General features: G+C 39.3%; 1 protein-coding gene across 5 annotated transcripts; it reads left to right on the top strand.

Moving 5' to 3' along the window:
• Positions 1-324: 324 nt before the first annotated feature.
• STARD3NL (STARD3 N-terminal like) lies at positions 325-22,911 on the top strand. 5 transcript variants are annotated; one of them, XM_063406433.1, is made up of 8 exons: positions 325-442; positions 12,250-12,546; positions 15,278-15,355; positions 17,166-17,243; positions 18,956-19,009; positions 19,101-19,218; positions 20,713-20,811; positions 22,842-22,911. In XM_063406433.1, exons 2-8 carry the CDS (start codon positions 12,322-12,324, stop codon positions 22,892-22,894), a joined length of 705 nt encoding a protein of 234 aa, XP_063262503.1. In that variant the 5' UTR covers positions 325-442; positions 12,250-12,321; the 3' UTR covers positions 22,895-22,911. The 5 variants fall into 5 exon arrangements, with proteins under 5 accessions (XP_063262503.1, XP_063262532.1, XP_063262525.1 ...); XM_063406447.1 differs by lacking the exon at positions 325-442 and adding an exon at positions 620-672; XM_063406441.1 differs by lacking the exon at positions 325-442 and adding an exon at positions 827-1,011.
• Positions 22,912-25,427: the final 2,516 nt, after the last annotated feature.

Here is a 25,427-nt window from a genome sequence, read left to right as displayed (position 1 = left end):
GATCCTTGAGGGTCCCTTCCAATTTATAATTCTCGGTGATTTTGTGGTTTTCTGGTGCTGATCCCTGCATAGATAAGGACTGTGCTATGAAAAGATACACGTGGAATCCGGGCGAACGACAGCCATCCAGTCCCTCTGCTCGTTCGACGGCTCCACTACAGCTTGTGGCTGGTGACGCCCAAAGATAAGAGCCTTATCTATGGGCCGGCCCCGCTGCCTCCGCCGGGGCTCACCCCCAGCGCCGCCTGTCCCCCGAGCCCTGGCACCGGGGGCGGGCAGGGTGGCGGTGCCGGCGGCTCCCGCCGCATCCCGCGCTCCGTGAGGGAGCGGAGGCCGCGCCGGGCCCGCCCCCGCCGCCGCGCCCCGCCCCGCCCGTCCCCGCGGCCTGCGGCGCTGCCCGGTGCGGCGGGGCCGTCTCTGCGGGCCGGAGCGGCGCGCCGGGGTGAGCTCGCTGCGCCCTGGCCCGGAGCGGGGGCAGAGGGAACGCGGGGGGGAATAGGCTGAGAGGGATGCGGGGCGTGTTGCTGGCAGAGGGGCGGCGGGGCCGCCAGTGCGGCCCAGCCCGGCCCTCCCTCCCTTCCTTCCTTTCCCTTCCCTCCCTTCCCTTTCCCCACTTCCTCCCGTGCCGATGCCGTCGCTTTCTCCGGGGAGGGCGCGGGTCTGTCCCCCTCGGTACGCAGCCCCCTGCCCTGCTGGAGCGGGGAGGGGGGAGGGCAGGGAGAGGAAGAGGAAGAGGAAGAGGAAGAGGAAGAGGAAGAGGAGGAAGGAGGAGGAAGGCGATCATGTGCCGGGAGGCGGGCGGAGCGGGGCGGGGGCCGGTTCTGGGAAGGGGATCTGTCTCCGGGAAGGGGATCTCTCTCAGGAAGGGAGTGCCTGCGGCGCTCGGGGGATGCTCAGCGGGCAGGCCCGCCTTTCCCGCATGCCCGGCACCTCTTCTGCTTGCGGGCCCGGAGGAGGTTTGCTTTTCCTCTCTCCTTGCGATCCTAGCCCAGAAAATCCCTCCTCATGAAGGTACGGCGACCTGTTTGTCGTGCTGGTAACAGTGAGAGAGAGCCGGGCCCTGCAAGCCCCCGGCTTCCACCGCGGGAAAATGCCCTGCGGGTTGATTTTAGCGTCGGGCTGAATTTAGGCAGCTTCGGAGAGGCACTGCCTGCGTTCAGCATCCGAGTTTAAAGTGGGTCATTCATTGCTGAGGTGCAGCGTTTTTAATCTCTGTTGAGGGTGACGCTGTCTGCAGAGAGCTGGTGAAACCCTCGGCGTTTGGTGTCCAGCAGCAGTTCGGGTTACTCATTGATGGAGCGCTGACACTCAGCACTTCCCAATTCGCTGTAGTCGGGTGTGAGTAGACACAGTGGTCGACTTTAACCTGGAAAATGTTCACCCCAAATACTAAACTTGTTTAAAGAGGTTGTTTGTGTGTTTTTAAATCGTGTTAGTGTGCTTAAAGGCGTAAGATCATCACTGTATTTGTGCACAAGGTTGTCAATACTTTTTACTGTGCGCATTTGTCATCTTGGTTTATATAATATCTACAGATGTATATTGTATTGAATTTTAATTGCTATGAAAGTTGTCATTTTGTGCTGGAAATCGTAGTGGTTTGGGACATTGTTAGTGAACCCAACATTGTGAGAAGGCTCATTTCTATTTATAAGTCCGTAGTGGTGCTACTATTTTTAGTAGATGTTTTTCGTCAGCTTTGCAGTTTTAAGTAGGCCAGATGCAGAGCGATTTGATGTTTGTTTGTTTGTTTATGGTGTTCATGGCCAGCTGCTTTGCATAAAATGCACCAGTGATCCTCTTGTTGTGGCACAAATCCGTAATTTTAAGGGTTTTTTTGTTAATGTTTTTTCGTTATTCATGTGTTAGACTTTTTCAGGATGAATGTTGCTTTCTATAGACTTGGTATGTTGAGAAAGAAATATATGATCTTTTAACAGCGCTGAAATTTGTACACTCAGTTCAGATGGATTAGGCATTCTTTTTGGTACATTTGGGCTTGAGTGTGGTTGTCTTGATGTAATGTGGTCTGATTTTCATAAATTCTCAAATGTTTAGCCATGATTCTTTTCAAAGTGAGTTTAGCACAATTGTTCTAGGCCTTCATTCATGAGAAAGAATTTATTTAAACTTTAACATTTTTAACTTTATCAGAGCATCATAGCTAAACATACAGGTATTAAAACATCTTAAACATGTTAAAATGTTTTGCAGGGCCAAATCTAGTTTCTAGTAAGCACGACTAATGGATTTCACTCAGTGAATTAAGTCAGCATGCACAATATTATCAGTGATTTTGCAGAAGGTATTGATGACATGGTAATGGTAAATCACACTTGTGACAGCAGGGACTGTGATTTCTCATGATTAGGCAACAGCATCCAGCAACTCAGATGAGTCATTTTGAAAGATCACAGATTTGTTGCATGTTAAACATTCTGTATTTAATTTAACTGTATCTGCCAAATATCTGTTCTCAATTTGGCATCATTAGCAACTGTGTTAAAAGACAACTTGTACATTACCTCTAAGCCTCGCTGTCTTAAATTCAGCTAGAAGTAGAGCAAAAAAGGAAAAGTTGAAAAAACTAATCTTAGAACCAAAAAGAGCCAACTGAATATTTTCTAATGATGCTATGCTTTTTTTATTAAGTTCAGCTACTCAGTTATCAGCTGAAGTCCTAAAATAGCATCACTTCAGACATCAGGAGTTAATTTCTATTTTGCACTGACAGAAAAAATAGATAAATGATGTGGAGGTGTGTTAAAATAAGTATTTTCTTCTGAAGGTTCATATCTAGGTCTTTGCTAGAACTTGTTGCTGCTTGGACTACATAATTTCCTTGCAGTGTCCTCGAAGAAGAAAAATAGAGCTAGAATGTAAAACCTGAAACTTCCTTTTGTTTTGAAGCACCTTCAAGAGCTGTAAAAGAGGAGTTAAGGGTGAAAAAAATCTTAGAAAAGATTTATCCCATTTAGAAATGTTTATCCCATTCTGAAATGGATGTCAGTTTCTTGAAATGCTGTTTTCCTTAAGAACTCTGAAGAATTTTCAGGGGTTGTTTGCCTGGAATAAACCTCTGCACCATTTTGTGGAATAGTTTGTGAGGAAGTGACAGAATTCTGAATGTTCGCACTAATACATAAAATGCCTGAGCTATTTCAGGAAGAGTCCCACAATTCTGTGCTAGCAAAAGAATAGCTTTTCTTGTCCAAGCAGGATCTGGCTAGCAGCCTTTGGACATAGTTTTGTTGTTGATTTGGGAAAAAAACCCCAAATAAATGTGTAGGAGTAGTCAGTGTTATAAACCAGTGTCATGCTTGATGTTTGAGGCAATCAGGGAGGTGTTTGGCATCTTTAAAATATTGTGTTTTGTACTTAGGGAAATGCAGATGTGATAAAATGGATATGCTTTTGATATCTAAATGGGTTTTTTTGGCCCAGAGTTAACTTTGAGAAACTGAATGGATATTAAGCCCTTATTGCTTATTTGGTGTTTAATGGAGAAAGTTTGCCATGAAATCTTAATTTCTGTGAGCTGATGTTGGGTGGGCTACAAAATCAGTTTCAGAGAGCAAGTAAGAGATGTGAAGAAGAGATAATACCAGATTCGTTGGAGGTTTTTAAATTGTCTTTCCCTTATTTTTGTATCACTTCCCCTTTATGCCCACCTTCCCTCCCTGCTTTTGCAAGAAATCATTAGCATTTTTTCTTTATATTTTTTATTGTATGCAGGCATTGCTCGTGAATGGAATATGTACATAAAACATACAAAAATACCATATACATGTGTTAATATAATGTGGGGACCTGACTGTATTAAACCTTAAAATCCTGATGTAGTTTCAGGTCTTTGGCAAGATTAGTCCAGAACATTTAAACCAAAAGAAAGGGTTGTGTTATTTTTAAGACATCTATAGTTTTGGTTTGATAATTAATTAAATAAGAGTTGGGACTGGATAGTCTTCAAGGTCCATTCCAATCCATAGCATTTTCTGGTTCTATGAGGTGATTACTATCAGTTGGAATGTGTGGGTTGTAAATGGGATATGTTCTATAACTGGGATACTTTCTCTGTGTTCTAAGGACCTGACAGTGATAACACACACAGAATCCAGTTTTGTGGTTTGCAATGCTTAAGTATGTTGAGTGCAACTGAGATCTGAGGCAGACCTTTGGAACATGTTATGGTGTATCCTTTTTGTTAGTTTTTAGTATTTTCTTAAAATAGAATATAGTTGCATATTAGCTCGGTTGTTTAGGGCATGGTACTAATAATGCCAGGGCTCAGGTTTGATCCCTGTATGGGCCATTCATTCTGGTTTGAGCTCATTTTAAAAGTAAAGGTCTGGAATATGCTGTTAAGGAAGAGTCCAGAGGGGAAGAGATGGTGGAGATGAAAGGAAGGACAATGCTGATGCCAAATTCACAAGCTGTTTCCTCTGCCATTTTTCTCAACTCTTGTAGAATAAGAAATTAGGTGTGTGGAAAAGAACGATAGTGTTTTGCTGGCCATGGCTCAGTGATTCTTCTGCTGCAGGGAAAACTAGTCCAAGGTTGGAGCACTTTGATTTGACTTTCTGAATCTATGAGTCTCACTCTTGGGATGGAGAAAGGTGATACTGCTGTTTCCTCAGATGCTCTACTAATACTAAAAATTGTATTTCCTATTTTTTTTTATTTCAGTGGTCTGAGAAAAATATTATTCAGTATAAATGTGTGCAATTGCCCTGGTACTTTTGCTAGGTCACTTTCCTAGGAGCATAGGAAATTGGGGAAACATTTTTCTCAAGGAAACTGGTGGTTTGTTGTTTCGGTTTTGCTTTTACAGGGCCAAGTTTCCTATGGTAAGAGCTGCTACTTCAGGATGAAGCAGAGCAACTCTAGTTGTCACTAGAACACTCAGATAGAGCCAAACTCTTTGTAAGGAACTCTCTCCTATATGCTGGTAAATCTTGCCCTTCCCCTCCAGTGGGAAACTTTCCCAGTCTTTAAATGTGTTACATACTTGTAACTTGTAATTCCTGCTGTGTTGCCTAATTGAAAATCTCGAGTATTGCCAAAGCACTCTACAGTATCTTCTGCTTATATTTGGGGAATTTTGTGGGTGTGCATCAGTTTGAATTTTTCGGTCTTAGTTTGATTAAAGTGTCTGGCCCAGGTTTGGGGTTGTTTTGTTGGTGGTGTTTTGTTGGGGTTTGTTTGTTTGTTTTAATATCCCTTCATGTTCACCAAGGAACATTTGTTTTGAACAGAACAGTGCTGCAGACGGTGTTTTTAAAGGCATTGAAACATTAAAATGTTTCTGAGGCAATGATGTGTTACAGCTAGAGACAGAATGAGTGCAGCTTGGAAGGGATTTCAGTGCCCTTCAGGAACAGGAGCAGTGACTATCAGGAGGTCGCTAGTAATGGATCCGCTGCAAGCGGATTTCAGGAAAATTAGTTCTTCTAGTTATATAAACAGAAGAGAGGCAGAGTATGTCAGCACAGTGGGTTTTGTTCATTTATAGTGAAAAACTGAAAAAAATGTGTCCAGGTAAGCTTTGGAGGCAATCTCCAGCTCTTTGGGATTTTTTCCCCCCCCTCAATTTATAATTAGCATTACATCATCTTCATTAGAATTGGTTTTATCTGTATTGACTCCTAATCAGGGTATGTGCTGGTACTGTCAGAGAACACATTGAGAGAATTCTGCTAACACTCCTGCAGGTTAAAACAGCTTCATACCAGAAACTCTCAGTTTCTTGGACTTCCTGTATGGAGTCTTTACAGATAATTGTATATTCTGTCCAAGGTGTTTTTACTTATGCCTAGGTAAAAAATGAAGTTGGGCTTCATGATAGTGAGAGACCAAACAATGGTTCAAGGCCATTTTCTTTAGGTATGTTAAAATTGTCTGAAATTGTCTTTAAGTATAACTTAAATATTTGAATGTTAGTGTTACAATACCAGTTACTGTGTTAAGCTCTTTTCTTGTGAGAACAGTTGTGTGCTCTTACAAAACAGCAGGTAGTGTAAGTAGCAATGTGTGCCCTTTTATCAGAAAATAACTCCTTTGGTAAAGAACTGTAATGTTTTATTTGTCTTCCTATGAGGAAAGTTTTTAGCAAGGAAATGCTTTTGTTTTGTTTTTTATTATGAGTGAAAATCGCTGTTCTTTCAGTGTCAGCTTTTCTACTACCTTGTAGTTTGCACAGTCTTTGAGCATCTTGGCTGCTATATTGGCCATGTCATCCAATTTTACTCATTGGAAAGAAGAAATATTTTCAGATGATTTTTTTAACATTCACAGAAAAGCTGTTTGTGGTGGGAATTTTTGGGCCATATTTAGTGTTGTCAGGACACATATAATAAGTACTTTAGGTGTTCAGTATGTTGTGATACAATGTTATATCGTGTATGTAGTTACTTTATGCAGAGGTGACTTCTCTGATACTTTAACCTAAGTTAGCATTGCCTTTTCCAAATTCCCTCCATGTGACACTTTAAGTTTTGATTTTGCTGAGCTGCTGTTAGCCTTTGAATAAGATTTTTTTTTCTTTTTTAATCGCGTCTCTATCTCTTCTCATTCTAATGTGTGATATTTTTTCTTGGAAAGAAAAGCGTATCATGTATGGTGCTGTTGCTCATGTATGATACAGTAATATAGTAAACAAGGACAATAAACTGTAAGAATAGGGATAGAATAATGAGAAAAAAAAGAAGTAATGTTCTGATGCTGCATCTCTAAGATATGTGTAAAATTGACACATGCAGTGTGTGCCGTCTGCTTCTGTCAGTATGAATGAAAATAATGATGTTAATTGTAAATGTAGCTTGAAACCATGGGCAAGCTCTCATCATGTATTGCTGAAGTCTTTATTAGACTTGAGGGCAGGGGAGGACTGCAGTCCTAAGCTTGATATAATTTTAATTCCTTTACTTTTCACTTATTATACTAGTTAATACTATTAATAAATGTAAAATCTTTATTTCACTAGAAACTTTAAGAATTTAATTCTCTTTTTGGAAGCTTGAGTTATGGCTATAATGATTAAGTGTTTAAAAAAAACAAAAACAAAAACAAAAACCAAACCAAAACAAAACCCAAAAAAAACCCCACACCTTTAATTTAAATAAATACAAACACTGGGGGCTTTCTTTCTTTTCAGGAAGAGTATGCTGCCTTTGTCTATGACTTTGCATAGGTCAGCATAGAAAACATAAATAGCTAAATATTTTAGTGGTAGTTGAGTGAATATATGCAGTTATGAAGAAAACTAAAAAAAAAAACCCATTAAAATCTTACATCTTTTGAAATGAGGGGAAGTGAGAAGAAGGTCTGTCACAAATATACTAATGTGGATTCTTATTTCAGAAGTTTTATTTCCCTCTTAAATGTTTTGACACTTCAATAAGCTTGTGGATTCTGTCATTTCACCTGCCTAGCAGATGAAGGGAAGGTGGTGAATGTTGTTTTCCTGGGTTTTATGAAGGTGTTTGATACTGGGAGGTTCCCAGCATCCTTCTGGACTTGTCTGACGGCGAAGTGAGCAGGCAGATGGTGTGCTGGAAGAACTGGCTGAAGGGCAGGGCTCAAAGGGCTGTTGAGAATGGGGCTGCATCTGGCTGGAGACCAGGCACCAGTGGGGTTCCTCAGGCCTGTTCTGTTTAAAGCTTTTACCAGTGGTCTGGAGGCAGGAGTCAAATGCACTGTTAGCAAGTTTGCTGATGGTGCCTAAGTGGGAAGTGCTGTTGACACTCTCAAGGATCAAGAGGCCTTGCAGAGGGATGTGGATGGATTGGAGAGCGGAACAATCGTCAGTAGCATGAAACTGAACAAGAACAAATGTCGGACTCTGTATCTGGGATAGAGCAGTACCTTCCACAAGTACAAACTTCAGGAGGAGTAGCTGGGGAGCAGCACCACAGAAGTGGGTCTGGGGATGCTGGCTGACAGCTCAAAGTCAGCACTGCCAAGCCTGCAAATACAGCACAACCAGCTGGTCAAAAGGAGTGATCATCCCACTCCATTTAGCACTATTGCAACTTCATTTTGAGTACTCTGTGAACTTCTGGGTGCCAAAATTTAAAAGGGACATGAAGAGCCTTCAATGTATGCAAGAGGAGGGCACTGAAGCTGGTTGAAGAGCTAGAAGTAATGCCCTGTGAGAAGCAGCTGAAGACACAGGGTTCATCAGTTTGGGGAGATGGAGGCTGAGGGGTGACCGCACTGTTCTTTGCAGCTTCCTGAGGTGGTGGAGAGGGAGGTTGCTGATCTCTTCTCAGGAATGCCCAGTACCAGGGCATGTGGGAATGGCTAAAAGCTGCATCCATCAGGGCAGGTTCAGACTTGACATGAGAAAACTTTTCTTTACCATGAGTGTTGTCAAAGAATTTTCTTTGAGAAGGGGTCGATGCCCTAAGACTGTCAGTGTTTAAGAGGCATTTGGGCATTGCCCTAATGCCATACTTAAACTTTTGGTCAGCTCTGAAGTGGTCAGGCAGCTGGATAAGGTGACTGTTTTCTGTCCCTTTCAACTGAATACTCCATTCTATTCTGCACTCAGAATGAATCAAATAACAATAAGACTGTTATTTGCCTGAAATGCCAGGGATTTTTTTTTTTTAGTTTTCAAAACACTTTCAAAAACACGTAACACGAGAGATATGCTGGAAACAAGATTTTATTTTTCTGACTTTTTCAGAACAAATGTTCACAAGCATTATCACAATGTGCAGGTGTAGGCAGGAGCAGGTTAATGGAATCCTCGGTTTAGCTTGAGAAACCATCACTTGAAGTCTGGCAAAGGGAAGTCAGAGAGTTTACCCATAGAGTTTCTTGGGATATTCTGAATTATGGGCTTTTTATCTTTCTGATGTGTGTCCTGCATCCAGGCTCTGCAGAAAATGAACATGCTGGTCTCTAAACATCACTTCTTGATTGGATGTGTTTGTTTTGACCACACATCCTTCCTGAACCCTGCCATGTAGAATAACCCAAACAATGGGACTGCCTGGAGCCAAAAGAGGGGGTGCCAAGTGAACCCAGTCTCCTTCAAATCAGAGGCTGTCTGACTGTGGGTCAAGACAGAGATGGTACAGCAGTCTTGAAAATACGTTACTGATACTATAAAAACACCCTGAAAATTATCTAAAAAGTATTAACCTTTTCCAGAAACAGGAAATTTGATAATTGACTGATTAATTGACAAAGAAGGCTTTTTCTGGAAAAAACCTCAGAAGTTGTAAGAATGTGACTTTCTCTCTTTATTTGATAATGAATTTTTTTCCTGGCTGAATTTGCATTTTGGTTTTCAAAAACCTAAACCCCAAACATTCTCACATCTGGTTTATAATTATTTTTTCTCTCATTCTGAGTTATTTTGGTTTTTAGAAAGAACAATAACTATGTCAATAGAACATATTGACAAATAACAATGTCACTTTGGATGCAAAAACTCGAGTAATGTGGCAGCATGAGTTCAGGCCAAGCAGTCCCTGCTTCCTGAATAGCGAGAATAAGGATCAGTAACAGTCACATGCAAAAGAATTTCGTGGTATTTTCAGAAGTGTGACACATACCAATGACAAACACACCTGTTTTGCCTTCCTAAACTTGTTCCACTACTGAGTTTCTTGCCCAGAGATGCATGAAAAGCACCCCTGTGCCTGCCTGTTGCTTGTGTTGCCCACATGGTTTGCTGAAAAGCGGCAGCTCCTCATGGGGCTGCAAGCCTGGAGCCCTTCCAAGCACAGGCTGTTTTGCACAAGCAAGAACCCCTGGAGAAATGGAGCCAAGGGGAGAGCAGAGCTCAATCCCGTTGCAAACTTGTAATAGACGAGATAGCCAGGGCATGATCAGTGCTTTGGAAGTGCAAGGGAGGAGAAATGTTGCTGGTAATGCTAAGATGGATATGAAAATGTCTGGCCAAGTCACCATCCAACACTAAAAGGGAAGTGCTGCTTTTTGGTAGTCCCCATGTGCCTGTAAGACAGCTGCCAGAAGGATTTAAGATTTTTTTGTGCAGCCACCTGAAACCATCTGAGAATGTTGGTATGATGAAATGGCTGATAATGTCATTCAGGTATGAAGGAACTTTTTATTTTAATTAATGAAAGAAACTTTGGGAAACAATCCTCTGGCACACACTTGGTGATTAATTCAGTTTGCAAAGCTGTTGCAATGAGTGCAGAAAGCTGCCAAGCTGTGTCTGTTCAGTTGAAGAATCACAATATTTTGATGCTAGCGTAGTGTGACAAGAGAGGCCCTGCCATGTGTCCAAACATGGATCTGATGGTCATCAGGCAGAGCAAGACCAGGGACAAATTCCCTTACTGTAAGTATCCCCTATCTAGGGGGCCTTGAGGCATGAAACAGTCTGGCAGTAGCAAGGATTGCAGAGTACATGGAATTTATAAGCTGGATCTGATGTTTTGAGCCATACTTGAAAACAACCTGGCAGCCAGTGCATTTTAATACCATGCTTTTCTCTTTGCATAGGGCTCCATAATGCAAGTGGATGCTGAACTAGCACATTCTGAAACAATTCACTCTGGCTGTAGTAATTGTATTCCCATACTGAGCGGTATCTAGCAATAATCCAGAATGGAAGTAGCAACTTCCTGTATAATTGGCACTGTGGCCACATCAAAATAAAATAAATATTTCAACCAATGTAGATGGAAATTCCTTTGGAGGTTCACGTGTTGTCTTTTTTGTTTGTTTTTAACTATGGCTGTTGATGGCCTGATCTAAGGTTTATGGCTCATCCCAAACATTTTCCTATGGGCTGCTGTTACGCAGCAGGGCACTTTAGCTTGAAGGTTTTCAGTACAAAGCAAGAGCTGTTTACAGCACTGGAGTGCAGCAGTTCTGCTCACGCCCTCGGATTCAGGTGGCCCAAAGTTCACTGCAGTGCTCAAGACACCTGACCAAACACACACCACCTATGTCTCCCTTCTCTACAGCCCTTTGCCAGCCATGTTTCAGGCAGCTGCTGTGGAAATAAAGGAGGAAGATTTAAGGATGCATTATGCTTGTCCATCCTTGTCTGGTGCTTTGAATTTCCCAATGGCTGTTCTGTGTGACTTGATCTAGACATTGATTATCCCTGGCTGGCCTGTGTCTTCCTCAGCTGTGATGTGTGTGCTCTGGCAGCTCCCAGCACCACCTTTACTTTTCCCCTGTGTCTTTGTATCCTCCCTTGTGTTGGCTTAGTGGTGTGTTACAGATCCCCTGTTGGGCTTTGACTGACTGTGTTCTTCCAGCCTTGGAGTTGAAATGCTGTTGAAAGGCAGGACTGGGAAGAATTTCTCTAGCTCTTGCCATTTACTCAAAGACAATCCACGCAGGAGGAGGCAAAGTTTTGTTCTTGAATTTCAAAAAGCTGTTCCCCTAGTGTTACAAAAACTTACCTGATGTGGTTTGTACTGCAAGATGTATAGCTTAATCATCTGAGCATTTGCATAAAATTAAATTTTCTGTGTGTTTCCATGAAACTTTTGTGACCTCCTAAGTCCACCTCTTCTAGAACCTTTAATTGGACAAATGTTCTCATGGAGGATTTGAGTGAATCATGCATCAAACTGCTACAGTTTTATAGGAAATTCAGCCTGAAAATTCTTTTAAAAGCCTTGTAGTCAGAAGAGACTTAGGGTAATTGCGTTACCTTTAACCACTAGTTACACACACATTTTTCATGGAGAAACTGCCTGGCAATGTAAGTTCCTATAGCACATGAATTTACAGAGCAAATAGCAGTGTATATGCTTTATGGAATGACTACTACACTATTCAGGGATTTTAATGGGCTTTTAATCTTTTGCTTGTGTTAGCTCTGGATGTGCTATTATCTAACACTGCTATTTTTCAGGAATTTTATGTGGAAGTTCCTTTACGTTGTCTTCCTATTTATTGAGAGCATTTAAATCAGTATTGAAAACCTTAAAGGATGCACAGCATCATGCTTTTTATTCATTCTATTCAATGATCTCACTCCAACAGCATGGAGAAATGACCCTTCTAAATCTAGACAGTGCTCCCTTATTTCAAATGGCCTAATTTAACATTAATTCTCTTGCTTCACAAATCCTCTGAGAAATGAAGAACTCGATACTGTGTTAGAAACAATTTCTAGGGCCTACTTGTCTAATTCTCTTAATTATCAGTTTAGCAAAAAGAGAACTGACACTGTAAGATGAAAACTTCTCTTGGAATTATGGGGGTTTGGTGACTAATGTGGTTTGGTTTTGTTTGTTTGTTTAGAAATTCTTCCTGTATGGATCAGCCTTCTAGTGATGGTGAAACTGGCAGAAGAGCACTCTAAGCAAACGCAGGATGAATCGCATCCCCGCTGATGCAGAAAATGCTCACAGTAGCAGTGTGGAATCTTGTCCTTCCTTGCGGGATGTCCACTCCATCAACCCAACACAGCTGATGGCAAGGATTGAGTCATATGAAGGCAGGGAGAAGAAGGGCATATCAGACGTCAGAAGGACTTTCTGTTTGTTTGTTACATTTGATCTCTTATTCATAACCTTACTGTGGATAATAGAATTAAATGTGAGTTGTCTTTTCAGTACCTACCCTTAGATGTTAATATTAAGTATTTATTCACTTCAGACATGGTTAATAAGTTGCTCCTTTCTATCCAATATGATAAGCAGTTTATTACTTTAAGCTTCTATGAACACAGTGCCTACTCAACTGCATCTACTTTTATTCATTAGGATATGCGTTTATCCTCTTATGAAACCTTTGAATGTTCCTGTGAACCATGCTAAAAAAACATTGGAAATCCAGTGTAGTCTTCAGGCATCAAATAAACAAAAATGTTACTGTATGTCTTTGAATTTGGCAAGAGATGTGAGTTTTAAGAGGATTCAAGACTTTGCCTTCCAAGTAACTTTAAGTCAGTGATATTTCACTGAGGTGTTAGTCCCTGAAAAGACTTCTAATGGCCAAAACTTTTCTTTTGCTGTGATGTATTTTCTTTGATGTAAACTTGGTGTGTTATGCATTATGGGTAGCACAGTGCATTTAAACAATATAAACTCCCACAGTTGCCACCTTTTAACTCCAGCATTTGTAATCTGGAAAATGAGGCTGTTCTAAAATTTACAGAAACCAACAGGGTAGCTCATTTGTTGTTAATTCATTAGTAGCATCCTAGTTTTTGAGCTGGGTTTTAAACTATAATCTAGTTTGCATTTAAGAAAGGACACACTAGGGTGGAATTCCTTTTCTGGAAAGAAGGATCTTGAGTAAATATTTCTTATCAGCATTTCTTTACTAGATAAATAACCTTGGTTATTAATTTACATTTTGAAGCTTCAGGAGCTGACTGTTCAGTGGTTCATTGGTACAGTGAAAAGGACTCATTCTGATTTAGTTTGAGAAAGCAGATTTTGCTTGCCTGAATGATGTAATTTTGGGACTAGACTTTCTGTTTTCTCTCTGGGTGGAAAAATGGTTGTAGCATAGTGTTCTTACGCAGTTCTTTTTTTAGGCCAATGTCTCAACAGCTTGCACGGCTAAGAGGAACAGAGTGGGTTTTTATCTCTTTTTGAGGTTTCAGAATACAGGTTTTTATATGAGTGCTCTCAGAATATTGAAGACTCTGGAGAGAAAATCCTACCAACTCATGTCATCATGATGTTTCATTTTGAATGCTACAGCATCAAGGGACCTCAAGATCACAGCAGTTTTCTTTGTAAAAACCCTGTATTTTCAGGACAACATACTACAAACCGGTGTCGTATACTGCCACATCAGCAAGAATAAAAATCAGGTTTTTGTCATTAGAAGTCAATGATATTAGAAGCTAAAATTTGGTATCTGGGATCTGACATGTACTTATGTTTTTTGTTCTGTTTTTCTTTGAATTGCTTTGTTTGCTGGGAAGTCAAATAGCATTGTGTTAGAACTGTGTGTTATTGGTGCTGACATAATGGGTCAGAATTGCTATGAAAGTTCCTGTAAACATTGTTTTCACTTTGTTGCCATTATCCAGTTTCCTTAGGTGTAGTGTAGTTTATTATTAAATGCTTCAGGGAGTAGCTCCATGGCATTTTGAGCAAAAATCAAGGCTTCCATGGTTCCCTGTTTATCCTTATGTTAACATGGTGCTCACACAGCCACACAGTGATGAACAGCTTGGAGTGGGGGAAGCTGGTCTTCCTTATTTATGCTGGAAACAGATAATCACACTTGATGCAGTAGAGCAACCAAGGAAAACTGTATTTACAAAGTAGTTTGTTAGGTACCCATAGAGGGAAGGGAGAGGAGAAGAAATAGAAGAAATTCAGAGTTGGAGTGACTAGTTTCAGGAAAACACTGTCCAGCAGTATAGTTGGAAAAGTGTGGATGTGTGTAGACTGCTCTGCTTTGAGATAATAAGCATATGTTGTTGGTGTGCTTTGGTAGCCCCTGTCCTTAAAAAGATGTCAGTAACTGAACTCAATATTAAAGCCTTCTGTTGGTATTGTTTTACATAACTATTTCATGTAGTACTTAATTATGGAATTACATATGAAAAACAATAGGACATGGACACTGAAGTTTTTCATTTTCAACTGAGATAGATACTCCTCTCATTCTCTGAGCCAATACGCCCTAAATTATTTTCTTACAAGGCCAGTTTGAACAGTAGAAACCTTCCACTGGAAAGAAACATGGTGGCTAAGGAAGATGTAATTTTGAATCTCATCAGCAAATGGAAGAATTAAACTTGAATGTTAGTTTAATTGTGTGAGATTAGTCTAATAGTTGCAGCTTCTGCTTTTTGACTGTGGATTTTTTGGCTTAGCTTTCTTAACAAATTGTGTGAAGGCTGATAAGGAAGAGATCTGAAATATGAATTCAGTTTCTGTTCTGTTTGCTATTTGGTAGCATGTGACTAACTAGAACTGGGTTGTGGTTGGCTTTGATCAGCTGTTTTGATCCTCCTTATAAGAGGTAAAATGTTTTGTGAGTTTGTGTAATAGACTTTAACATATAATCATTTATTCCTCCCTCAATAACTTGTTTGCTTTTATTTTGGGACAGCCAGCCTAAAATGTAGCTTGCCTAGGCCAGATAATAATCCTAAATGTTTTCGCTTTGAAAAGTCTATGTAATCTTGAAAAACAGATAACAACACTAGTCTTTATCAACATTATCATTCATGGCAGATAGCTCTTCTGTATTTAGTTCAATAATCTTTTTGTATATCAGCAGGGAATTATTAGTTTTACTCTTCATATTTGTGTGTACTTTGTCTTCTGAAGCTGTATGTGTTGTTATTCCTTTGTAGGTAAAAGGAGGCATTGAGACTACCTTAGAGAAAGAAGTCCTACATTATGACTACTCTTCTTCATATTTTGATATATTTGTAAGTGTTCTTAAAAAAAGAAAAAGGAGCAGCAAAAGAATAGTTTTCCCATTCCTCCTTCCACAGATGTTTCCTAGTTTGAGTTTTGTGAAAGGCTTGATCTTTTCTTGCTAATTTAAACCAGAGGGGCCAAGTTTCACCCATTTGGGGATTGCCCAGTGCTGCTCTGGCAGCAGGCTCATGGAGGCTGTGGATAGAAATGCTTAGGGCAAATTGATTTGCATCATTAGCTTTGGGGTTCATAGAAAAGCAGATGGAAAACCCAGTCAAGAATATGACTTGGATGTGACAAAAGGTAATTCATTAAGAGGACAAGACCTATAGCTTTCCAGCTCTAAAATCATTTTGCTTAAAATTCTATTTTTGTCCTTTCTTGGGCATAAAGTGGCTGCAGTGAGGAAAGACTTGTTCCCAGGGTGGCCTGCACAGGGCAGGTTTTTCAGAGTTCTGTGTTTTAACTCAAACAGTAAAAAAAACTGATGTGAAGTATGGTTCTCCTTTGCTATGTGTAAGTACCTTAGCCATATAAGAGGAATTCTATTGCATTAGAAAATTTCTTTAAACAAAGCTATAGCTCTGTAGTTGCAATGCATTTTGCACTGCATGGTCCAAAAGCTGTTTCTTTGCAGTTCTTCTAAAGGTCAAGACTGTTAATTCTACCAGATCTTGTTTGCCTTGCAGAGATGACTTGGTTTGGTATCAGTCACTTTATACTGATGACCATATCCAGAATCTCTCTTTGAAACTGGTGTAAAAACCCATCCTTACTTCTGCATTGGACATTTGCTGTGTCAAATGAACTTACGTGCTAGATTCAAAAATCTTGTAAGCTAGCAAACCATGGTCCTTTTCCCTTTCTCATTGTTTTACTGGCAGGTTCTCCATGATACCATACTGTAGAAGGCAAAAAATGTTATCTGTAAATGTTGATGCTCTGGAAATTACTTCATTCTGTAGGTGAACCAAGGGTTAAGAATATGTAATGCAAAATAATAGACTTTTTACCCTGGGAAGGGACTAGAACTTTAAATTCTGCAAAATTATTTGTGGGTTTTTACAGGATTTCCTGTGTTTCAACTACACATTTGCATAAGATTAAATGGGTTTATCATACCTCTGGCCATGGCTGTCTTTGATTTCTCTTAATTTTTAAGCATTTTTTTCACAATTTTTAGATTCTAAACAATCTTTTAAAACTAATTGGAGGCAATCTACTATCGAAACATAAACAGGGAAATTGAAGCTCGGGGTCCCTGGTTCAGAGATCTCATCTGTCTGCTACTGATTTATTTTTCTGGCCTACACATACCATAACTTACCTTTCTCTACTACCAAATAGAATGACTTGCTATTGTGGGCAGCAACATAATAATTGATTGTTGCAATGTTAACATTTCACAAAATATTAGAAGTAGCACACTGCTAAGATCAGTGAGATGCACAGTGATGCGCACAGTGTTTGCTGGATTAACTGCGTTCAGATTTAACTGTTTAGATTCCAGTCAGGTAAAATGATCATGAACACACTTTGTATAGCTTTCTTATGTTTCTAACTTATTTGTGGAATGGCACATGCTTGCATATTTGAGCCTGTGTAGGTGTGTGGATGTTACCATTTGCTTTACAAATGGAAAATTACCTTCTCTTTCTGTTTCATAAAGACACATTCAAATTTGTTTCAAGGTAACAGAACTTAGACTGTCCTGTTTTAAGTTTCTTTGTAAGTAGCTAGTATTTTCAGTGAGCTGAGAATGTCGTGGTTCTTCTGTGTTCTGAATTAACCAACCAATATTTTTTCCTCTCTCTATAGCTACTGGCAGTCTTTCGGTTTAAGGTGTTAATACTTGCATATGCAATGTGCAGACTGCGCCATTGGTGGGCAATAGCTGTGAGTAGTAGCCAAGCATAATGGAGTTTTTCCTAGAATGGATCAAGCAGACAAAATTTTAGATGCCTCTTAACGCTTGCATGTTAAGGATCATCTTGATGGTGTACATATAAAAATTTGTTGTACAGTAACAAATTGGAAACTTGTTTTCTGAAAGATTTTCAGCCTAAAGGCAAGAATTTAATAGCACGGTGGGTGTGGTTCTTATTAGGTATCATGCTAAACCGAATTGAAGATAGATTTTTCCAGTACGGATGGCTAATCATAACTGCTTGTTACCTCTGAGACTTGTTAATTAATGTTGGAAATATATTTGCATTTGTAATAGTGAACCTTCTTCAGAAACAAGAATTGGCATTATTGTGCCAGAGATCCAGGTGTCCATTAAGTCCCACATTCTTACTTTAAACAGTTTTAAGTGTCACTCATTGAACACTAGCAGCTTTATTGCTTCATGCTCCAATACAAAAGGTTGAATATGCATCCCTTCTTTAAAAGGAAGTTCTTAGTAACTTTAGGCAACCACAGTGAATTGGAGCCAATATCTTTAATGCAGCTGTACGGTGTGGATGACAAAGAATGCAAAATTTGGTGAAAAATTCATGCTTCCACCAGTTAGTACTATAGGCTGTAATACAAGGTGTCTTGCTGGCTTAGTGCTTTGTAAATCAGACTTTTTCTTTTTTTCCTTACACTGTGGTAGGTGCATGTAGAACATGTTCATGTGTAACTTTCTTCAAGCGAGTAGCATGCAGATTGCTCAGTACTGAGACAAAATGCCTTGATTTTTACAGATTGTGTTACTAGCATGGCACAAACCTAATGGTAGCCACTGCTCTGATTGTGCCTACATTTAAATGCATGCCTCTTAAAAGTCCTTGCTCTTAGTTGTGTAGCTTTAGAGTATTTCTTAATCCTCCAACTTGATGCCTTTGTTTATGAGGTGGTGAGAGTGAACCCATCATGGTAGCAAGTAATTAGATACATAAAGCTTTACTGAAGGCTTTGCCAAAGCCTTGAATCTTAACATCCTACCTGTGATTGACAGAAGTTGGTTCTGCTGTTATTTAAAGAATTTCTGGACCCAAATGCACTAGAAGATATAGAGGCCTTGCTTATGTGAGCAGTACTTGTTCACTGCTTTTTCAGATTTTGGGATATTTTGGATATTTTATCCAGCATGCCAATCCTTTAAAATATATCAAGGAGTATCAAGTCTTCAAAAAAATCAATTTTTCAAAATACCACTTCATGAATTAAAATATTTATTCCAGTTTCCTTCCACAAAGATGTTTTGTTGTTTGAAATGGATATTTTGATTTGGATGGTAGTGAAAAGCATTTGGAACAACTGTTGTTTGCTTTTCTCCCAAATACATAAATAGTTGGGGTTTTTTTAAGGGACTTGATGAATAAAGTATGCTCAAGTTCATTATACAGTCAGATCACAGTTTACATAAATCAGGGAGTTTAGATTCTACACAAATGCTATCTGATATGTGTAAATCAATGTTTGGAGGTGTTTGTATTAAAAATTATCTTTTATAAAGTTAGTTTAATAACACTTTAAGTTAATTGTATCATGCGTGCTGCATATTATTAATCTATGTGATCTTGCTGTTGTCAGTAAATATTTAAAGTTGCAACTAATAGATAGTGGCAGAAATAAAAAACTAAATCCATTTATTGGTTTATCTGTTCTGTCTCTTTCAGTTTACAACAGCAGTGACCAGTGCCTTTTTATTAGCAAAAGTAATTATTTCACAGGTATATATTCTAATCAAATGTTTGTTTTACTTTGTTTTCTTAAAAGCAAGATTCTTCAGACTAATTTTGGTAATGTTTTCTTTTTTTCTAGCTGTTCTCACAGGGTGCTTTTGGCTATGTGCTGCCCATCATATCCTTCATACTTGCCTGGATTGAAACTTGGTTCCTGGACTTCAAAGTGTTACCACAAGAAGCTGAAGAAGAAAATAGTAAGCTTGTGATATTTCCTGTCAATCACTGCAGTTGGCAACATTTGATCCCATGTTAACTGGCAGAAGAATGCTTCTTTCAGTTTCTCAAAATTTGAAGAGCTGTGGAAAAAATTAAATCAAATGGCATGATTTTTCCTCTTTGGGAAAGGAACATATGCCTTCAAAGAAGTGAGGTTTTAATTAATTTAGGGAGGCAAAGTTAAAAGTTAGAAGGGCCAGATCAGCAATTTGTCAAGCACTTGGGAACGTGTTTAATTTTGTATGCATGAGATATGAAAATTTAACTGGCTTGGGCTTGTAAAACTTTATTTTGTGAATAGTGCATAAAGTGTCTGGCTCCTCTTTTACAATGAGTAGACACAATAACTAATTCAGTGTCACTAACTCTTCTTTTGAGGTGGAAAGGGGAAAGCAAAGAATTGTTGTGGAGAGTGTTTCATGCACAGGGAGAATGAGACCAGAACAAGTATGAATTTCAACCTTTGAGATGAGGCACCAGGTCATCTGACACTCAATATATTCAACTAAATGGAGGAAACCCACTGTTTCAGTTGAAAGAGAATACTGCTTGAGTGGTGAGGGAAAGAAAATTTACAGATGCTTGTAATTTCAACAGCAGGAGAGTAATTATACAGCCAACCTGTTATTTATGCATTATTACCTGGAGTACAGTCTGAAACTCTGTTGGAAGGGCATGTTTATCTGTTAGATAAATCAAAAAAAGTTTACATGGGCATGTATGCCTCCATTTTTATGTACTCTGAATGTGGTCTTTCTACTTTGATCCCTTCCCTCTTCTTTTTCAGTGGTCTGAGAAAGAATTTGGTTAAATGAGAGCAGTGGGGTTTCCTAGAGAAAAGGAAACTTAGAGTAACTTTTTTATCTTATGAAGGGGTGAGGAAATACATCTGCATCACAGTGTTATCTAAGTAGATGAGAAATCTAACCAGTTCAGAGACTTCTGCGTTTTTTCACATTGAATATTCATAGACAAAATATTCTATACATACACATGCAAATAATTTAAGAAAGTTGCAGAAACTGAGTATGTTGAGATAGATAGGTAAAAGCCAGCCATTAGTGCAGGGTCTTAGTGGCAAAGGGAGAAAATAATTTATTTGGTTATGCATCGCACCATACTGATCATTAAAAATATGTTTCAGAAGTTTTAGTTAACCAGTGAATATTGATGAATCTACATATGGCAAGCTCGCATATGATCACACACAGTAGAAGGAAAGATTCCTTAACTCATATGTGCAATATCTCTGTTTTGCTAGTGTGTGTCACCTTAGCTGCCAGCATTTAAATAGAAGACATAAGTGTTACATTAATTGTTGATGCTTTTTAAAAAGATTTATTTAAAGAAGTAACTGGTTAGGAATGCTAATATAATACATCAGTCTTCAAGAGTCTTCATCAGTATTTGATTGTTAAGATTTTATGTGTTAGCATTGAGGAATTATTTTCTGGTATTTTTTTTTCTTTTAGGATTTTTGATAGCACAGGATGCTTCAGAACGAGCAGCTCTTCTTCACCCAGGAGTCCTCTCTGACGGGCAGTTCTATTCTCCTCCTGAATCTGTAGCAGGTAATTAAGTTTGCTTAGTGAAAGATTCTTCATATTCACTTTACACTCCTGCATATTTCACGCCCTTCAGGAGGGGAAGGGGGAAGGGAAAAAATATACTTTTGTTTTTTAAATGAAAACTGTATTTATCATCCTAAAATGCAAGGTTCTTTTTTGTTCAGTAGTTCCGTTTACTTACTACCTACCAGATGAGTTACCATACATGTGATTGGTGTATTTTAAGTCATGTTCTGACTAAAAGCAGGGTAAATCTGAAATAAAATGGCACCACAACTGAAAGGTGGCAGTTATGGTTTCCTTCTGCCATCAGTGATCCTTACCCCTCCCTTCCAACTTGAGATGCTCTGTGATCTCTTATCTCCCAGCAATAGCTTTCATGCAGCAATGCAATATTTAATCCAGCCTAAACCTGGAGCTTTATACTGTCTTAGGATAGACAATGAGCCTGAAACTGCTATAATGCAATCTGAAATTTCAGTCAGAGCTTCTTTTCTTTTCTCAATACAAAAAGAAAAAGCTTGCTCTCTATAAAAAGGCTGTCACCTGTCTGGGTAGATAAATCAGTGGGTAATGTTAAGCGCATCTTAACTCTGCGTATCATATGCTTTGCTCTAGTTGAGATATGAGCTGATTAAAACAAAATTAAATGTAAATACTGAAAGATTTAAGAACGTGTCTCAAGTATTTCAAGAAAATAAGTGATTTCTTAATGGATTGAATCAATTTGAGTTACCTGAGAATGCAGTGGAAGTCCCCAAATCCTGTATCAGTCTTTTTCCCCTAAAATGTAAACCTCCTCTGCAAAGCTGTGCTGTGTACTGCAATATAATTAAAATAATATCTGCTAATTGCTACAGGTAAGTTTGCCTATCTTGCCTATCTATTATAGAGTTGTACATGTTGGGGGTATTTTTCATTTTAATGTCTCTGGTTTCTCTATGCTGAGTATCCTGGCTTAGTGAATGACTTGGAGCTCCATCTAGGGGTCACAGAGCATTAGTGTCGAGTGTAACCAATGATTCAAAGGGAAATGGCTTTTAGCTAAAATTGTGGGTCTGCTTTGAGGAATAATGGAAGTATTGTACTGGACTCAGCTGTTCAGCCTGGGTTTTGTGGGGGTTTTTTAGCAACAGAATACAGAATGTGAGAGGAAGTGTAAGTGGAGCTAACATGTTTTTCTAGACATTGTGGCTGGGTCAGTGTTGCCTGTGGGGTGAGGTGTTGTGTCTCAGCATGCATGTGTTGACTATAGGTGTGCCATTACTTTCAGCTTGTCCAATGGGATTCACTAATAGCTCAGGTGCTTTCTCCAGGTCTGCCTGGACTGCCAAATACATTTTAAGCACGTTTTATGGATATGAGATGCAAAAGAACAGTCAGATTAATATATTTGAACTAACACATGTTGGTAGTCAGTCACAAAGTGAAACTTCTGGATAATGTAGGGTAAAAATAGCTCATAATTAAAATTTTTCTTTAAAAATCTGCATTTCTTTCTGAGAAGACAAACTATGGATTGTTCTAAAAGAGCGATTTTTGGTCACTTTTCCATACATACTGATTTGACAAATATTTAGAGATTAACTACCCCTGTGATCATGCAGCAGGGAATAAACCTCTCTGCTGATATGGCAACATTTCTTAAAACAAATATTTGCTTTTAGGAGGTGATGTTTAAAACGAACTGTGTTGGAATTTTCTGCGTATTTGTCTCTTTTTGTCTTTCCTACATGAAGCTACATGTGTCCAGGGACATACCCTGGAGCCACTTCTTTATATGGGGTGATCCTTCATCTTCAGCATTGGTTCCTTGGTAACCAAGTCTATTCTGGAGGTAGCAAGTGGAAAATCAGCCTGGAAAGAGTAAATTTGTTCAGTTTCTGTACAATTTAGGTTTCAAAACGCAGCAGATATGCTATTCCTAGAAATGAAAGCCATTCAGACTAATTTGTCCCAAAAAAAAAGCTTAACACTTTTGTGTCTTTTAACTTCTCTCGACTGATCTACAGCATTCTGGTCTTCCATTTCAGGTTCTGATGAAGACTCTGAAGAAAAACAAGACAGTGAAAAACCAATTGTATAGCAAATAAGAAAAAGCAGGTAAGTTCCTTTGTGTAGAACCTGAATATTGTTTTTTCTTCCTCGTTCCTTTCCAAACAAATTAAATGGTGTATTAACTCTTACAAATTCACAAGTTTTGAACTCAGTCTGTCTCTCATAGCAGCCTTCAAGAAGGAAATCCTGCCAAGCCTTGTTGAGAGCCTGGAGTTGGGCTCCTCTGCATTTATTTTTTGGCTCTCCTGGAAGGGACAGTGGTGGACCAGATGTGTAAAAGCTCCTCTTTTTTGCCAGCAAAGAGATGTACTTCTCTGGACATGAAAGCACAAGAATGCTAGGAAGAGATTTTCTTTGTTTTAAATCTAGGACAAGTATGCCTGAAGATTTCATGGACAAATCTTTGGTATTTCCCCTCCTCAGTCTGTTTAATACTACAAATGGGTTGTGCTGGAGCAGCCTCATCTTAGGATTTTTGTAGTGTATTTTGTTTAAATATGAGATTGCTTCCTTATTTTGGAAATGACTTAATTTACTTCTGGAATTATTGTGCCTCATGCTTTCACTTCACCATTCACAGCAAAGCTCAAGCTAGGGGGAGGTATTAGATGTTCTTGAGAAGCTGAAACTTCTGATTTGAAGCCTTCTAGTGCTCACTTGGAAGAGTGGATGACCTTTTATTTTCAGCCTCCCTGTTTACAATATATGTCTTCTTCACTCCCATCTTCATTCATGCTGACTTGTGTGATTTGTTGCAGAAAGAAAATCTCTGCAGGAAGTTGTTGGGGTTTGGAAACTGGCAACAGAGTCCGTGGCTGACTTGCTGGTGGAGCTGCTGACAGAAGAATTTACTCATTAGAAAGAAAAGGGAATGGTTCCCATGTACTGTAATACCTCATGAAGATGTACCTTGTTGACATATGTATATTAGGTTGCCTCCCAGGTGGTATGAAAGTATTTGTCCACAATGTATTTTATTATTCAGTGATTCCTGAAGTTGATCTTCTAATGACTAGGTAATTACTGGAAAGTGTTGTCCTGTGTACCTAATCAAGAGACTGGTAATATAATGAAGTAAAACTTCTCTGTGGTGGAAGTATATTTAATAATTGTTGGGTCTCGCTAGATAAAATTATTTTATGTTATTGCAATTTGTCATTAGTTTATGTTTACTTTTTTTTAACTCCATGCATTTCCTTTTTTTTAATGGATATGTTCACTTTCTAAAATAAAAACATTAAAACATGAGTAATGCATTATGATATTTCTTTGCTTTGTCACTAGAAAAATCTGCATTTACCACTCCTTTATATATGGGGCAATAAGGACTCCTGTTTGCATAGATTCTGTGCAAAATGTGTTACAGTACTGTTTGTCTGTAGGGAGGCCATGTAGTAGTGGCACGTGACTTCTTCATTGCATTTGCTTCAGTATGCTCTTCCTAAAGTTCTCTTCTGTAACTGTTGAATGAAAATATAAGCCAGGACCAAGTTTATCCCTGACGTTGCTTCAGAATAGCCAAGATCTGTTTCAGAGGACGCAGGTAAGAATAAATGATTAGAAAAAAGAGTAATTCAAACCCTGTCACTTAACAATGTTGGAACATTCCTAACCAAGGATCTGGAGTATCTCTTATGAGGGAAGACTGCAGGAGCTGGGCGTGTTTAGGGAGAAGAGGACTGAGAGGGGCTCTCATGAATGCAGATAAATATCTCTCAGGCAGAAGAGGATGGTGCCAGACTCTTTTTGGTGGTGCCCAGTGACAGGACAAGGAGCACTGACTGTAAACTAAAACACGAGAAGTTTCACCTCAACAGGAGGAAGAACTTCTTTCCATTGAGGGTGGCAGAGCACTGAACAGGCTGCCCAGGGAGTTCATGGAGTCTCCCTCTCTGGAGATATTCCAGCCCCAGCTGGGTGTGTTCCTGGATCACTTGCTGTAGGTGACCCTGCCTTGGTAGGGAGGTTGGACCAGAAGATCTCCAGATGTCCAATCCAACCCTTATGATTCTTCTGTGATTAAATTCAGTGAGAAAAACACATCTGGGATAGGAGGTCAAAAGTTCCATTAGACCTATGGACTTCATCTAGGTGCACAACTCATGACTTTATTTGAACATCTTCAATCTGCAAAATGAAATTCCTCTGCGTATCTAAGAAATTCAACCTATTCTCAGTGCCTGCAGTTCAGTACTTGGAAAAAAGGGAATTGATACAAAAACTGCAAAGCAGAACAAGCCATATGCACTGGTGACAGAAAATCCTTGGGGTGGGGGGTATTTTGCTACATCAGACATGAATAGTTATATTTGGCAGATGTCAAAATATTTGGTAAAGATTTTGCAAGCCTCTCCTAAACAAGCATCTTTCTTCCTGTGGGGTATGGCTTGGATGCTCTGCACAGTGAGTTAATTGAGGTGCCATGTTTTCGTACATGGGTAGTTTGCCAAGGAAGTTACTCCCTTTGCTGCATCCCCAAACAGTTTTGGTTGCTGCCATGGAGAAGCTGTATCTCCTGTAAATCTGAAATGCATGTTATAGTACAGAAAGGAAATAAAACA

This window comes from Prinia subflava, chromosome 1, assembly GCF_021018805.1.
Source record: "Prinia subflava isolate CZ2003 ecotype Zambia chromosome 1, Cam_Psub_1.2, whole genome shotgun sequence".
In the NCBI taxonomy this organism is placed as follows: domain Eukaryota; kingdom Metazoa; phylum Chordata; class Aves; order Passeriformes; family Cisticolidae; genus Prinia; species Prinia subflava.
The sequence above is the reverse complement of the archived record's forward strand: the minus strand, read 5'-3'. Positions and strand labels throughout refer to the sequence as shown.

Bases quoted from the DNA above. Each gene is read 5' to 3' on its own strand.
- STARD3NL (XM_063406433.1), top strand. From the start codon at position 12,322: ATGAATCGCATCCCCGCTGATGCAGAAAATGCTCACAGTAGCAGTGTG. The intron at 19,219-20,712 runs GTAAGCTTGTGA...TTTTTCTTTTAG, and splicing joins AGAAGCTGAAGAAGAAAATA to GATTTTTGATAGCACAGGAT. The intron at 20,812-22,841 runs GTAATTAAGTTT...CTTCCATTTCAG, and splicing joins TCCTCCTGAATCTGTAGCAG to GTTCTGATGAAGACTCTGAA.